A 15000-nucleotide genomic window follows, 5' to 3' on the forward strand; every position below is an offset into this window, starting at 1 on the left:
TGGTATTGATATCTGTTAATCAAAATAAATTTGTATTAACGATGTCTTCGTTTAGACACATATGCAATACAATAGGATTTAATCTGCTGGTGATAATTTTACGCAGCTATAAATTTACATGGCAATAATTCCAATGTTATTTATTACAAGTGTTTTGATTGGACAAAAATAAAGCTGAACAAGAGTTTATACATCAATAAATCCGAAAACGCGACGTATTCATACACGCCTGAAAACAAATAACATAGTGCGGGGAAACTATTCAAATTTTTGCAATTGTTAATGAAGTGAATGAATTAGAATTATAAGAATCAAACATTCTTTTTGAAGAATTTATCGATGTGTAAACTCAGGCCATTTTACTCACAAACTTAACATAAAAGTGCTTCACACTTTTATTCAGTTTGTGAGTAAAATGTCCGGAGTTTACACATCGATAAATTCTTCAAAAAGAATGTTTAATCCTATAGTACAACATTAGTTATGTGAATACAATTTAAAACCCTTGATTAAACAAGAGGCCCATGGGCCACATCACTCACCGAATCACCTTGGCCCTGTCATAAATTGTTCATCTGTTGTGATTTTAAGAAGATCTTTATATCAATCTTTATTCCCATGGAAATTTTTGATCCCATATTGTGGCCCCAACCTAGCCCCAAAGGATCAAAACATCACTGAAAATAAATTCTCTCTCTTGCTTTCTCTCTCTCACGCTCTCCCCCTCTCTGTCTCTTGCACTCTTTCTCACACTCCCACTCTCTCTCTCTCTTGTGCTCATACTCTCTCCCTCTCTCTGGCTTGTTCTCTCTTGCTTTCTCTCTCTTGCTCTTTCTTGCTTGCTCTCTCTCTCTCTCATGCTCTCTTTCTCTTTTGCTCTTTTTTTTGTGCTCTCTCTTGCACTCTCTCTATCTCGTGCTTTCTCTCTCTTGCATTCTCTCTAATTCACACTCTCACTCTCTCTGGCTTGCACTCTCACTCACTCACACACTCTCTCTTGTCCTTTCTGGCTCTCTCTCTCCCTCGCTCACACTCTCTCACTTTCTCTCTCTCTCTTACACTCTCTCTTGCTTGCTCACTCTCTCTTGCTATGTTCTTTTACTCTTGCACCCATGCGCTCTCTCTTGCTCTTGCTCTAGTGCTCTCGCACTCTCTCACGCTCTTTCTCTCTCATGCTCTCTCTTCCTCTCTCTCACATGGGCTTTCTCTCAACCACTCTCTCTCCTGCTATCTCTCTCTCCCCTGCTCTCTTTCTCACTCTCTCTCTCTCTCTCTCTCTCTCTCACTCTTTCTCTTGCTTTCTCTCTCTTGTGCTCTCTCTCTCTCACACTTGCTCTCTCTTGCTCTCGCTCTATCTTGGTCTAGCTCTCTACTAGCTCTCTCTTGCTCTCTCACTGGCTTGCACTCTGTTTCTCACCCTCTCTCTCTCTGGCTCACATGCTCTCTCATGCTCTCTCTCTCTTTCTCTCTCATTCTCTTGTGCTCTCTCTCATTCTCTCTTGTGCTCTCTCTCTTTCTTTCTTGTGCTCTCTCTCTCATTCTCTTTTGCTCTCTCATTCTCTTTTATGCTCTCTCTCTCTTTCTCTCTTGTGCTCTCTCATTCTCTCTTGAGCTCTATCTCTCTCTCACTCTCTCTCATGTGCTCTCTTTCTTTCTCTCATGTGCTCTCTCTCTCTCTTGTGCTCTCTCTCTCTCTTGTGCTCTCTCTCTCTCTTGTGCTCTCGCTCTCTCTCCTTCTCTCTTGTGCTCTCTCTCTCATTCTCTCTTGTGCTCTCTCTCATTCTCTCTTGTGTTCTCTCTCTCATTCTCTCTCATTCTCTTGTGCTCTCTCATTCTCTGTTGTTCTCTCTCTCACATTCTTTCTTGTGCTCTCTCTCGCATTCTTTCTTGTGCTCTCTCTCTCGCATTCTTTCTTGTGCCCTCTCTCTCGCATTCTTTCTTGTGCTCTCTCATTCTCTTTTGCTCTCTCTCTCTCTCATGTGCTCTCTCTTTCTCTCTTGTGCTCTCTCATTCTCTCTTGTGCTCTCTCATTCTCTCTTGTGCTCTCTCTCTCTCTCTCATTCTCTCTTGTGCTCTCTCTCATTCTCTTTTGCTCTCTCATTCTCTTTTATGCTCTCTCTCTCTCTTTCTCTCTTGTGCTCTCATTCTCTCTTGAGCTCTATCTCTCTCTCTCTTGAGCTCTATCTCTCTCTCTCTCATGTGCTCTCTCATTCTCTCTTGTGCTCTCTCTCTCATTCTCTCTTGTGCTCTCTCTCTCTCATTCTCTCTTGTGCTCTCTCTCTCATTCTCTCTTGCTCTCTCTCTCATTCTCTCTTGCTCTCTCTCTCATTCTCTCTTGCTCTCTCATTCTCTCATGCTCTGTCTCTCTTGTGCTCTCTCTCTCTCTCTTGTTCTCTTTTGTGCTGTTTTTCTCTTTTGTGCTCTCTCTCTCTCTCTCTTGTTCTCTTTTGTGCTGTTTTTCTCTTTTGTGCTCTCTCTCTCTCTTTCTCTCTTGTGCTCTCTCTCTCTTGTGCTCTCTCTCTCTTGTTCTCTCTTTCTCTCTCGTGCTCTCTCTCTCTTTCTCTCTCTGCTCTCTCTCTTTCTCTCTCGTGCTCTCTCTCTCTCTCGTGCTCTCTCTCTCTCGTGCTCTCTCTCTCTCTCATGCTCTCTCTCTCTCTCATGCTCTCTCTCTCTCTCATGCTCTCTCTCTCTCTTTCTCTCTCGTGCTCTCTCTTTCTCTCTCTTGCTCTCTCTCTCTCTCTCTCTTTCTCTCTCTTGCTCTCTCTCTCTCTTTCTCTCTCGTGCTCTCTCTCTCTCTCTCTTTCTCTCTCGTGCTCTCTCTCTCTCTCTCTTTCTCTCTCGTGCTCTCTCTCTCTCTCTCTTTCTCTCTCGTGCTCTCTCTCTCTCTCTCTTTCTCTCTCGTGCTCTCTCTCTCTCTCTCTTTCTCTCTCGTGCTCTCTCTCTCTCTCTTTCTCTCTCGTGCTCTCTCTCTCTCTCTCTCTTTCTCTCTCGTGCTCTCTCTCTCTCTCTCTCTTTCTCTCTCGTGCTCTCTCTCTCTCTCTCTCTTTCTCTCTCGTGCTCTCTCTCTCTCTCTCTCTTTCTCTCTCGTGCTCTCTCTCTCTCTCTCTTTCTCTCTCGTGCTCTCTCTCTCTCTCTCTTTCTCTCTCGTGCTCTCTCTCTCTCTCTCTTTCTCTCTCGTGCTCTCTCTCTCTCTCTCTTTCTCTCTCGTGCTCTCTCTCTCTCTCTTTCTCTCTCGTGCTCTCTCTCTCTCTCTCTCTTTCTCTCTCGTGCTCTCTCTCTCTCTCTCTCTTTCTCTCTCGTGCTCTCTCTCTCTCGTGCTCTCTCTCTCTCTTTCTCTCTCGTGCTCTCTCTCTCTCTTTCGTGCTCTCTCTCTCTCTTTCTCTCTCGTGCTCTCTCTCTCTCTTTCTCTCTCGTGCTCTCTCTCTCTTTCTCTCTCGTGCTCTCTCTCTCTTTCTCTCTCGTGCTCTCTCTCTTTCTCTCTCGTGCGCTCTCTCTTTCTCTCTCGTGCTCTCTCTCTTTCTCTCTCGTGCTCTCTCTTTCTCTCTCGTGCGCTCTCTCTTTCTCTCTCGTGCGCTCTCTCTTTCTCTCTCGTGCGCTCTCTCTTGCTCTCTCGTGCTCTCTCTCGTGCTCTCTCTCTCTCTCTCTCTCTCTTTCTCTCTCGTGCTCTCTCTCTCTCTCTCTTTCTCTCTCGTGCTCTCTCTCTCTTTCTCTCTCGTGCTCTCTCTCTCTTTCTCTCTCGTGCTCTCTCTCTCTTTCTCTCTCTCTTTCTCTCTCGTGCTCTCTCTCTCTTTCTCTCTCTCTTTCTCTCTCGTGCTCTCTCTCTCTTTCTCTCTCGTGCTCTCTCTCTCTTTCTCTCTCGTGCTCTCTCTCTCTCTCTTTCTCGCTTGTGCTCTCTCTCTCTCTCTCTTTCTCGCTTGTGCTCTCTCTCTCTCTCTCTTTCTCGCTTGTGCTCTCTCTCTCTCTTTCTCGCTTGTGCTCTCTCTCTCTCTCTCTCTTTCTCGCTTGTGCTCTCTCTCTCTCTCTTTCTCGCTTGTGCTCTCTCTCTCTCTCTCTTTCTCGCTTGTGCGCTCTCTCTCTCTCTCTCTTTCTCGCTTGTGCGCTTTCTCTCTCTCTTTCTCGCTTGTGCTCTCTCTCTCTCTTTCTCGCTTGTGCTCTCTCTCTCTCTTTCTCGCTTGTGCTCTCTCTCTCTCGCTTGTGCTCTCTCTTTCTCTTTCTCGCTTGTGCTCTCTCTCTCTCTTTCTCGCTTGTGCTCTCTCTCTCTCTCTCTTTCTCGCTTGTGCTCTCTCTCTCTCTCTTTCTCGCTTGTGTTCTCTCTCTCTCTTTCTCGCTTGTGCTCTCTCTCTCTCTTTCACGCTTGTGCTCTCTCTCTCTTGTGCTCTCTCTCTCTTTCTCTCTTGTGCTCTCTCTCTCTCATTCTCTCTTGTGCTCTCTCTCTCTCATTCTCTCTTGTGCTCTTTCTCATTCTCTCTTGTGCTCTCTCTCTCATTTTCTCTTGTACACACACTTTCTCTCATTCTCTCTTGTGCTCTTTCAATCTCTGTCACGCTCTCACTCTCCCTCGCTCTCACTACCACTATCTCTTGAGCTTGCTCTCTTGTTCTCTCTTGCACTTGCTCTCTTCTCTTTTGTGCTCTCACATTTTCTCTCACTCTTGCTCACTCTCTCACTCTCACTTGTTCTCCCTCCCTCTTACTCTCCCTCACTCTCTCTCAATTACACTCTCTCTTACTCTGGTTTGCTCTCTCACTCCATCTCTCTCATTCTCTCTTGTGCTCTTTCGCTCTCACTCTCTTGCACCCTGTCGCTCTCTCATGCTTTTTCTCTTGCTCTCTCTTTCTTTCTCTTGTGCTTGCTCTCTCTCACTCTCTCTTTCTTTCTCTTGTGCTTGCTCTCTCTCTCTCTCATACTCTTACACACTCTCTCTTGCATGCTCTGTGCTCTCTTTCTTGCTCTCTCTCTTATGCTCTCTCTCATGCTCTCTCTCTTATGCTCTCCCTTGTGCTCTCTCATTCTCTCTTGTGCTCTCTCTCTCTCTCTCTCTATTTCCCCTTTCTCTGCACTCTCTCTTGTGCACTCTCTCACACCTATTCTCTCTCACTCACGCTCTCTCTATCTTGTGCTCTCTCTCTCATTTTCTCTCTGTGTGTGTGCTCTGTCTCATTCTCTCTCTCATTCTTTCTCTCTCGTCTCATTCTCTCTGTCTCATTCTCTGTCCCATTCTCTCTCTCACTCATTCTCTCTCTCATTCTCTCTCTCTCTCATTCTCTTGTGTTCTCTTTCTCTCTTTCATTCTCTCTCCTTCATGCTCTCTCTCATTCTCTCTCTGTCTCATTCTTTCTCTGTCTCATTCTGTCCCATTCTTTCTCTCTCTCATTCTCTCTCTTTCTCTCTCTCTCATTCTCTCACTCATTCTGTCTGGTGCTCTCTCTCTCATTCTCTCTCTCTTTTCTTGTCCTCTCTCTCTTGCATCCTCTCTCGTTCACGCTTTCTCGCTCACTCTTTCTTGCCCTTTCTCTCTCTCTCTCTCTCTCTTTCTCTTTCTTTCTCTCTCTCTTTCTCACTCATGCTCTCTCTCTGGCTTGTGTGCTCTCTCTCTCTCTTTCTCTTCCTCTCTCTTGGGCTGTGCTCTCATGCTTTATCACTCTCTCACTCTTGCTCCCTCTCTCTTATGCTCTCCCTCTTTCTCCCTCTCATGTGCTCTCTCTCTCTCTCTCTCTCTCTCTCTCTCTCTCTCTCTCTCGATTTCCCCTTTCTCTCGCACTCTTGTGCACTCTCACACGTATTCTCTCTCACTCATGCTCTCTCTATCTTGCTCTCTCTCTTCGCTTTCTCTCTCACGCTCCCGTTTTCTCTCGCTCACGCTCACTATCTCCCTCTCTCTTGCTCTCCCCTCTCTCGCACTCTATCTCTCTCTCTTGCTCACACTCTCTCTCTTCCTCGCACTCCCTCTGTCTCGCTCGCACTCCCTCTCGCTCTCGTGCTCTCTCTCTCTTGTGCTCTCGCACTCTGTTTCTCACCCTCTCTCTCACACTCTCGTGTTCTCTCTCTCTCATTCTCTTTTGTGCTATCTAATTCTCTTGTGCTCTCTCTCTCTCGTGCTCTCTCTCATTCTCTCTCTTGTGCTCTCTTTCTTGTCCTCTCTCGCTCACGCTTGCACTCTCTCGCTCACGCTCTCTCGGGCTTGCTCACAGCTCTCTTGCCCTTTCTGTCTCTCTTTCTCGCTCGCACTCTCTATCGCTCATGCTCTCTCTTCCTCTCTCTCTCTCTTGGGCTGTACTCTCTCACACTATTCTCTCTCACTCACGCTCTCTCTACCTTGCTCTCTTTCTTGTCCTCTCTCTCTCACGCTTGCACTCTCTTACATTCTCGACTCGCTCACACTCTCTTGCCCTTTCTGTCTCTCTTTCTTTCTCGCTCGCACTCTCTATCGCTCTCTCTCTCTGGCTTGTGCGCTCTCTCACTCTTTCTCTCTCTCTTGGGCTGTACTCTCTCACTCACGCTCTCTCTATCTTGCTCTCTCTTCGCTTTCTCTCTCACGCTCCGTTTTCTCTCATGCTCACCATCTCCCTCTCACTTGCTCTCCCCTCTCTCACACTCTATCTCTCTCTTGCTCGCACTCCCTCTCTCTCGTGTTCTCCCTCTTGCTCTCTCACTGGCTTGCAACTCTGTTTCTCACCCTCTCTCTCTCTCTCTGGCTCACATGCTCTCTCTCACACTCTTGTGCTTTCTCTCTCTCTCTCACACATTCTCTCGTGCTCTCTTTCTCTCTTGTGCTCTCTTTCTCTTGTGCTCTCTCTCTCATTCTCTCTTGTTCTCTCTCTCCTTCTCTCTCTCTGCTCTCTCTTTTTTGTCCTCTCTCTCGCATCCTCTCACGCTTGCACTCTCTCTCTCACGCTCACACTTTCTCTTGCCCTTTCTGTCTCTCTCTCTTTCTTTCTTGCTCCACTCTATCTCATGCTCTCTCTCTCTGGCTTGTGCACTCTCTCTCTCTCTTTCTCTCTCTCTCTCAGGCTGTACTCTCTCACACGTATTCTCTCTCACTCACGCTCTATCTTGCGCTCTCTCTTCGCTTTCTCTCTCATGCTCCCGTTTTCTCTCGTGCTCACTATCTCCTTCTCTCTTGCTCTCCCCTCTCTCATGCTATCTCTCTCTTGCTCTCTCTCTCTCTCTCGCTCACACTCTATCTCTCTCTCGCACTCCATCTGTCTCGTTCGCACTCCATCTGTCTCGCTTGCACTCCATCTGTCTCGCTCACACTCCATCTGTCTCATGCTCTCTCTCTCGTGCTCTCGCTCTCTCACTAGCTCGCACTGTTTCTCACCCTCTCTCTCTCTGGCTTACAAGCTCTCTCTCACACTCTCACTCTCTCTTTCACTCTTGTGCTCTCTCTCTCTTTCTCTCTTGTACTCTCTCTCTCACTTGTGCTCTTTTTCTCTCTTGTGCTCTCTCTTTCTTTCTTGTGCTCTCTCTCTCTCATTCTCTCTTGTGCTCTCTCACTTTCTCTCTTGTACTCTCGCTTTCTCTCTTGTACTCTCGCTTTCTCTCTTGTACTCTCGCTTTCTCTCTTGTACTCTCTCTCTCATTCTCTCTTGTGCTCTCTCTCATTCTCTCTTGTGCTCTCTCTCATTCTCTCTTGTGCTCTCTCCTTTCTCTCTTGTACTCTCTCTCATTCTCTCTTGTGCTCACTCGCTTTCTCTCTTGTACTCTCTCTTTCACTCTTGTGCTCTCTCTCACTCTCTGTCGTGCTCTCACTCTCACTCGCTCTCTCACTCACAGTTGCTCTCTCTCACACTTGCTTTATCTTGAGCTTGCTCTCTCTTGTTCTCTCTCGCTTTCTCTCTCACTCTGGTTCACACTCTCATTCGTTCTCCCTCCCTCTCACTCTCCCTCACTATCTCAATCGCACTCTCTCTTACTCTGGTTCGCTCTCTCTCTCTCATTCCCTCTATCTCATTCTCTCTTGTGCTCTTTCGCTCTCTCTTGCACCCTCTCTATCACTCTCTCTTTCTCTTGTGCTTGCTCTCACAATCTCTTGTGCTCTCTCTCATGCTCTCTCTTTCTCATTCTCTCTTGTGCTCTCTCTCTTTCTCTCTCATGCACTCTCTTATTTTCTCTTGTGTGCTCTCTCTCTCATTCTCTCGTGCTCTCTCTCTCTCTTGTGCTCTCTCTCTCTCTCTCTTCTGCTCTCTCTCTCGTGCTCTCCCTCTCTTGCTCTCTCACTAGCTTGCACTCTGTTTCTCACCCTCTCTCTCTGGCTCACATGCTCTCTCTCACACTCTCATACTTTCTCTCTCATTTTCTTTTATGCTCTCTCATTCTCTAGTGCTCTCTCTTTCTCTCTAGTGCTCTCTCTTTCTCTCTAGTGCTCTATCTCTCTTTCTCTCTTGTGCTCTCTCTCACTGTCGTGCTCTCACTCTCACTCGCTCTCTTATTCACACTTGTTCTCTCTCACACTTGCTCTATCTTGAGCTTGCTCTATCTTGTTCTCTCTTGCACTTTCTCTCTCACTCTGGTTCGTTCTCTCACTCTCACTCGTTCTCCTTCCCTTTCACTCTCAACTGCACTTTCTTACTCTGGTTCGCTCTCTCACTCCCTCTCATCCTGTGGGGATCCAGGTTAAAATAGGTCCTCAGTACCCCCTTGCTTGTCGTAAAAGGCGATTAAATGGGGCGGTCCTTCGGATGAGACCGCAAAAACCGAGGTCCCGTGTCACAGCATGTGTGGCACCATAAAGATCCCTCCCTGCTCAAAGGCCATAAGCGCTGAGCATAGGCCTTAATTTTGCAGCCCTTCACCGGCAGTGGTGAGGTATCCAAATGAGTGAAATATTCTCAAGAGGGACGTTAAACAATACTCAATCAATCACTCCCTCTCTCTCAATCTCTCTTGTGCTCTTTCACTCTCACTCTCTCTCTCTCTCTTGCACCCTCTCTATTGCTCTCTCTCTCTCTCTCTCTCTCTCTCTCTCTCTCTCTTGCCCCCTCTCTCTTGCTCTCTCTTTCTTTCTCTTGTGCTTGTTCTCACACTCTCTCCATTCTCTCTCACAATTTCTCATGCTCTCTCTCTCTCTCATGCTCTCTCTTGTGCTCTCTCTTTCTCATGCTCTCTCTCTCATTTTCTGTCTCATTCTCTCTCTGTCTCATTCTCTCTCTCTGTCTCATTCTCTCTCTCTCTGTCTCATTCTCTCTCTGACTCTCTCATTCTCTCTTGGACTCTCTTTCTCTCTCTCATTCTCTCTGCTCTCTCTCTCTTGCTCTCTCTTATTCTCTCTTTTGCTCTCTCATTCTCTCTCTTGTGCTCTCTCTTTCTCTCTCTCTCTTGCTCGCTCTCTCTCTCACTCATTCTCCCTCCCTCTCACTCTCTGCAATTGCACTCTCTTACTTTGGTTTGCTCTCTCTCTCTCTCGTGCTCTTTTGCTCTCTCTCTCTCTCTCTCTTGCCCCCTCTCTGTCACTCTCTCACACTTTTTCTCTTGCTCTCTCACTCTTTCTTTCTCTTGTTCTTGCTCTCTCACTCTCTCTTGCATTCTCTCTCTCACTCCCTCTCTCTTGCACTCTCTCTCACACTCAATGCTCTCGCACTTGCTCTCTCTCTTGCGCTTGCTTTATCTTGTTATCTTCCCCAAACAAAGTTTGGGAACATATTGTTTTTACTCTGTTTCTTATTATTATTAAGGTCTTCCGTCTCCTGCGGAAGACCTTACTATTATTGTTCGCGTTCTTCTTCTTCATTATTATTAAGGTCTTCCGTCTCCTGCGGAAGACCTTACTATTATTGTTCGCGTTCTTCTTCTTCATTATTATTATTATTATTTTCCTTGGTAGTACACGCGTTTTTCTCAGCCATTTCGCGATCGATTTTCACGAAATTTTCAGGAAAGATGTCTTTTGGTGACGAGACTTTGCTTGCAAAATTTTGTGCTTGACGTCACTTCCGGTCAGGAGTTATCTCTCTTTTAGTGACTTTTTGAAGGGCCTTGTTGTCCACACATCTCCTCCGTCAGTTTTGAAGCTAGAGTCTTGAAATTTCAACACAAGATAGAGTAAACATTTTAGAAGATTTGTGGGGGATTCGATTTTACCGGAGGCGATTTGCCTAAAGGCTCGCCTGGACCTGAAAAAATGGATGCCAAAATTTTTCGCCGATTTCGGCGAGTTTTGACCTTTCATCTCCAATATCTTTTTTCTTGCAAATATTTTGTTAAGACATGTAGAACAAAAGTTGTGCACATTTACGAGATCTTTTCGAAAATATCAAGATTTAGGGGCTAGCCCCTTAAATTAGGGATCTAGAAGGGCTCAAAGTCTAGATCAAATATCTCAAAAATCGTTAATATTTTGGTATAAGTCAAAGAACAAAAAATGTTCATCTCAACAATCCAAATCTATTCATATAAAAATTTAGGTCATATGTTACGTAATAAGGGATTTTAAGGGCCAAAACCATAAATTTTTTACCCCTTGTATCTCGAAAACGACAAATATTTTGAAAAGCAATAAAGAACAAAAGTTGTTCAGAATGATGATCTGAACAATATGCATATTTCGTTTTTACCCTATATGGCCCCGTTAGGGAGCTACAGTTTGACCCCTAAAAATTACTTCTAGAAATAACTCGAGAACGGTAAAGAATTTCTAAATACTTGTTGAACAAAAAATGTTTGAAATGTCATGACCTTTCTTACGATATCAAGCAAAAGGGGCTGACCCTTTAAATTAGGGGCCCAGAAGGGTCCAAAGGTTTATGAGAATATCTCAGAAACTATTAATATTTTGTAATAAGTCATTGAAGCGGAAATGTTCATCTAAACGAACTTGTTCTTATCAAATCAAAAAGTAGGTCATATGTTACGTAATAAGGGATTTTAAGGGCCAAAATCATAAATAATTGACGCCTCATATCTTGAAAACGACAACTATTTTGAAAAGCATTATTGAACAAAAGTTGTTCAGAATCATAATCTAAACAATACGTACATTTCGTTTTTTCCCTATGTGGCCCCGTTAGGGAGCTACAGTTTGGCCCCTAAATATTTCTTGTAGAGATAACTCGAGAACGGTAAAGAATTTCTAAATACTTGTTGAACAAAAAATGATTAAAATGACAAGGCCTTTCTTACGATATCAAGCAAAACGGGCTGGCCCTTTAAATTAGGGGTTCAGAAGGGTCCAAATGTTTTTGAGAATATCTCAGAAACTATTAATATTTTATAATAAGTTGTAGAAGCGGAAATGTTCATCTCAACGAGCTTGATCTTATCAAATCAAAAAGTAGGTCATATGTTACGTAATTAGAGATTTTAAGGGCCAAACTCGTAAATATTTGACGCCTCATATCTTTAAAACGACATATTTTTTGAAAAGTATTATTGAACAAAAGTTGTTCAATGTGTCATAACCTATCGATCAATATCCAAAAATGGGTCTGTGGGCCTCATGGCTCGCCTGTAGAGTCGATTTTTGTCGATATCAGTCGATTTCAAAAACTTGTAACTGGTAAATATTTTGTAAGGACATATTGAACAAAAGTTGTTCAGTTTATCGAGATCTATCGATTGATATCAAGAAATGGTTCGCCTGTAGAGTCGATATTTTGTCGATATCGGTCGATTTCAATAACTTTTTACAGGTAAATATTTTGTAAAGACATATAGAACTAAAGTTGTTGAGTCTATAGAGGGCTAACAAATGACATCAAGAAATAGGCCCGCGGGCCTTATGGCTCGCCTGGAGAGTCGAATTTCAAACGAATTTCACCGCAACTTTGCTTCAGAAGCTTATGATATGAATAATTGATTATATCTCAAGTGTCTTAAAGTCGGAAACTAAATTGGGACTCATTTGTCTTTTTTTTTTTTTTTTTAACTCCGAGTGCATCAACAAATCGGACGGAAGACCTACTCGTTGCTCGCAACGAGATCGTGTCTAGTTATTAAGGTCTTCCGTTTCCAACGGAAGACCTTCTAGTGATTCTACTGTTTATTAAGGTCTTCCGTCTCCAACGGAAGACCTTCTAGTGATTCTACTGTTTATTATTATTAAGGTCTTCCGTCTCCAACGGAAGACCTTCTAGTGACTGTTTATTATTATTATTATTATTATTATTATTATTTTTTCCCTTTCGTCTCCGAGACCGTTGGATGGATTTTCCTGAAACTTTCACAGGTTATAGGGAACGATGGTACCTCGAGGCATTTTTTTTCATTTTTTCAAAATTCACTTCCGTTCGTCAGATACGTCCGATTTTCCGGTTTTTAAAAGAAACTTTGTCCGGGGGTAAACTTGAAAACCACTAAAGATAATCGAATGAAACTTTCAGGGATGATAGATCTATTTTCTCTATGGTGCATGCACGTAATATTTTTTGTCGCCGTCACTTCCGGTCGTCACCGGAAGTGATTAAATAAATCATCAATTTCAAACTTTTTTCTTTCAAATTGAAACCTACTTTGGTTTACTATATCTCGTTCTAATTCTCAAAAAATGTTGACCCCACCGGAAGTGGAATCTCCAACTTCCGGTTATATCAAAGAAAGACTATTCATTCTCTCATTTTTCAGTGCCATAAATCTCGGTCATGAAACTAGTTAATGAGTTGAGTTTTACATATATTATAGTCACTATAAATGTCTAGAGTAACATCAAATATTTTTGTAAAATTCACTTCCGGTCGGCAAATACGGCTTATGAGCTGTTTTCGTTGTCAATCGTTTTTCTCAGAAACGGTAAAAGATAGAGGCACCAAAATTTCAGAGTTAATAGATCTCACTTTTTAGGGGTGCAGTAGGGGGGTAAGAATGTCGGCCGTCACTTCCGGTCGTCAGCGGAAGTGATTAATAAATCATAAATTTCAAACTTTTTTCTTTCAAATTGAAACCTATATCGGTTTATTAGGTCTCGTTCTAATTCTCAAAAACTATTGACCCCACCGGAAGTTGAATCTCCAACTTCCGGTTATATGAAAGAAAAACTATTCATTCTCTCATTTTTCAGTGCCATAAATCTCGGTCATAAAACAAGTTAATGATTTGAATTTTACATATGTTATAGGCATTATAAATGTCTAGTGTAAATTGAAATATTTTTGTAAAATTCACTTCCGGTCGTGAGATATGGGGTGGACATATTCAAACCTTGTTTTTTCAGTTTCTCAATAATGAATATAGATAGACGCTTGAAACTTGTAGAGTTGATCAACTAACATTAGTCCATTGTACACATACATTCAAGTTTTTCGTCCGTCACTTCCGGTCTATACCGGAAGTATTTGAAAAATGTCGATTTTCCGATTTCTTCGAGTGATTTCTCAGAGATGGTGGATAGATTTTCTTGAAATTTTCAGGAATAATGTCTTATGAAAGGACCTTCCTATAACTATTTTTGTTTTTACAAAATTCACTTCCGGTCGGAAAATATGGCCGATTTTCTGTTTCTCAAAAGGAATTTTGTCCAGCATTTTTCTTGGAAAAGGTAAAATATAGGTTCATCAATTATTCAGGAATTATAAATGTCCGTTTGCAGTCGTGCAGTAGAAGGTTGAACATGTCGACCGTCACTTCCTGTCGTCACCGGAAGTGATGGAAAGAATCGCAAATTTCAAACTTTTTCTTGTAAATTGAAACCTATACTAGTTTATTAAGTCTCTTTGAAAGTGTCAAAAGAATATTGACTCCATTGGTAGTCAAAACAACTACTTCCGGTTTCTTGATAAAATACATTTTTACTTTTCATCTCTTTGTCACCATAAATCTCGCGTATATTTGAAGTCTTTCATATGATTTTCACATGTCATAATAAAAGTATCAACTTCTAGAGTTTGGATCGTTTTTGTTTTTCAAAATTGACTTCCGGTCGGTAGTAACCTACTACTTTTTCTTTCTTTAGTCTACTTCTTTTTGTTGAGAACTCTTTCAGATAGAGACGTGAAATTTTCAGGGAATATAGACAGTAAAGAGTCGCTGTCATTTATAGGAAAACGCATCATAAAAGTACTTCCGGTCATCACCGGAAGTTACGAGAAATGAGTAAAAAATTCGATAATACATTTCTCATTCATTGTTAAGGCACATTTTCTGATATATTTAAATGGTTTTCGTAGGAACAGAAAGCTCTTTACCGGAAGTGATCTAACGGAAGACCTACTCATTACTAGTAATGAGTTTCTAGTTATTATTATTATCATTTTTTTTTTTCCCCTTTCGTCTCCGAGACCGTTGGATGGATTTTCCTGAAACTTTCACAGGTTATAGGGAATGATGGTACCTCGAGGCATTTTTTTTCATTTTTTCAAAATTCACTTCCGTTCGTCAGATACGTCCGATTTTCCGGTTTTTAAAAGAAACTTTGTCCGGGGGTAAACTTGAAAACCACTAAAGATAATCGAATGAAACTTTCAGGGATGATAGATCTATTTTCTCTATGGTGCATGCACGTAATATTTTTTGTCGCTGTCACTTCCGGTCGTCACCGGAAGTGATCAAATAAATCATCAATTTCAAACTTTTTTCTTTCAAATTGAAACCTACTTTGGTTTACTATATCTCGTTCTAATTCTCAAAAAATGTTGACCCCACCGGAAGTGGAATCTCCAATTTCCGGTTATATCAAAGAAAGACTATTCATTCTCTCATTTTTCAGTGCCATAAATCTTGGTCATGAAACTAGTTAATGAGTTGAGTTTTACATATATTATAGTCACTATAAATGTCTAGAGTAACGTCAAATATTTTTGTAAAATTCACTTCCGGTCGGCAAATACGGCTTATGAGCTGTTTTCGTTGTCAATCGTTTTTCTCAGAAACGGTAAAAGATAGAGTCACCAAAATTTCAGAGTTAATAGATCTCACTTTGTAGGGGTGCAGTAGGGGGGTAAGAATGTCGGCCGTCACTTCCGGTCGTCAGCGGAAGTGATTAATAAATCATAAATTTCAAACTTTTTTCTTTCAAATTGAAACCTATATCGGTTTATTAGGTCTCGTTCTAATTCTCAAAAACTATTGACC

General features: G+C 42.6%; 2 protein-coding genes across 2 annotated transcripts in view; both read right to left on the reverse strand.

Moving 5' to 3' along the window:
- Positions 1 to 15000, reverse strand: part of LOC125654810 (uncharacterized) — a 63808-nt gene that overhangs the window by 22847 nt on the left and 25961 nt on the right. The window contains exon 2 of the mRNA XM_048884897.2: positions 1 to 12. This exon is cut by the window's left edge and continues 1525 nt beyond it. The gene's annotated coding sequence lies outside the window, so the exon portion shown is untranslated. The remainder of the gene's footprint in view (positions 13 to 15000) is intronic.
- Positions 2519 to 3906, reverse strand: LOC130048720 (putative uncharacterized protein DDB_G0271982; the record flags this gene model as incomplete). Its single annotated transcript, XM_056145759.1, has 3 exons — positions 2519 to 2578; positions 2976 to 3272; positions 3850 to 3906. Coding segments are annotated over 3 exons (414 nt in total), but the record flags the coding sequence as incomplete, so codon positions are not given.

Source organism: Ostrea edulis, chromosome 7 (genome assembly GCF_947568905.1).
Source record: "Ostrea edulis chromosome 7, xbOstEdul1.1, whole genome shotgun sequence".
NCBI lineage: Eukaryota > Metazoa > Mollusca > Bivalvia > Ostreida > Ostreidae > Ostrea > Ostrea edulis.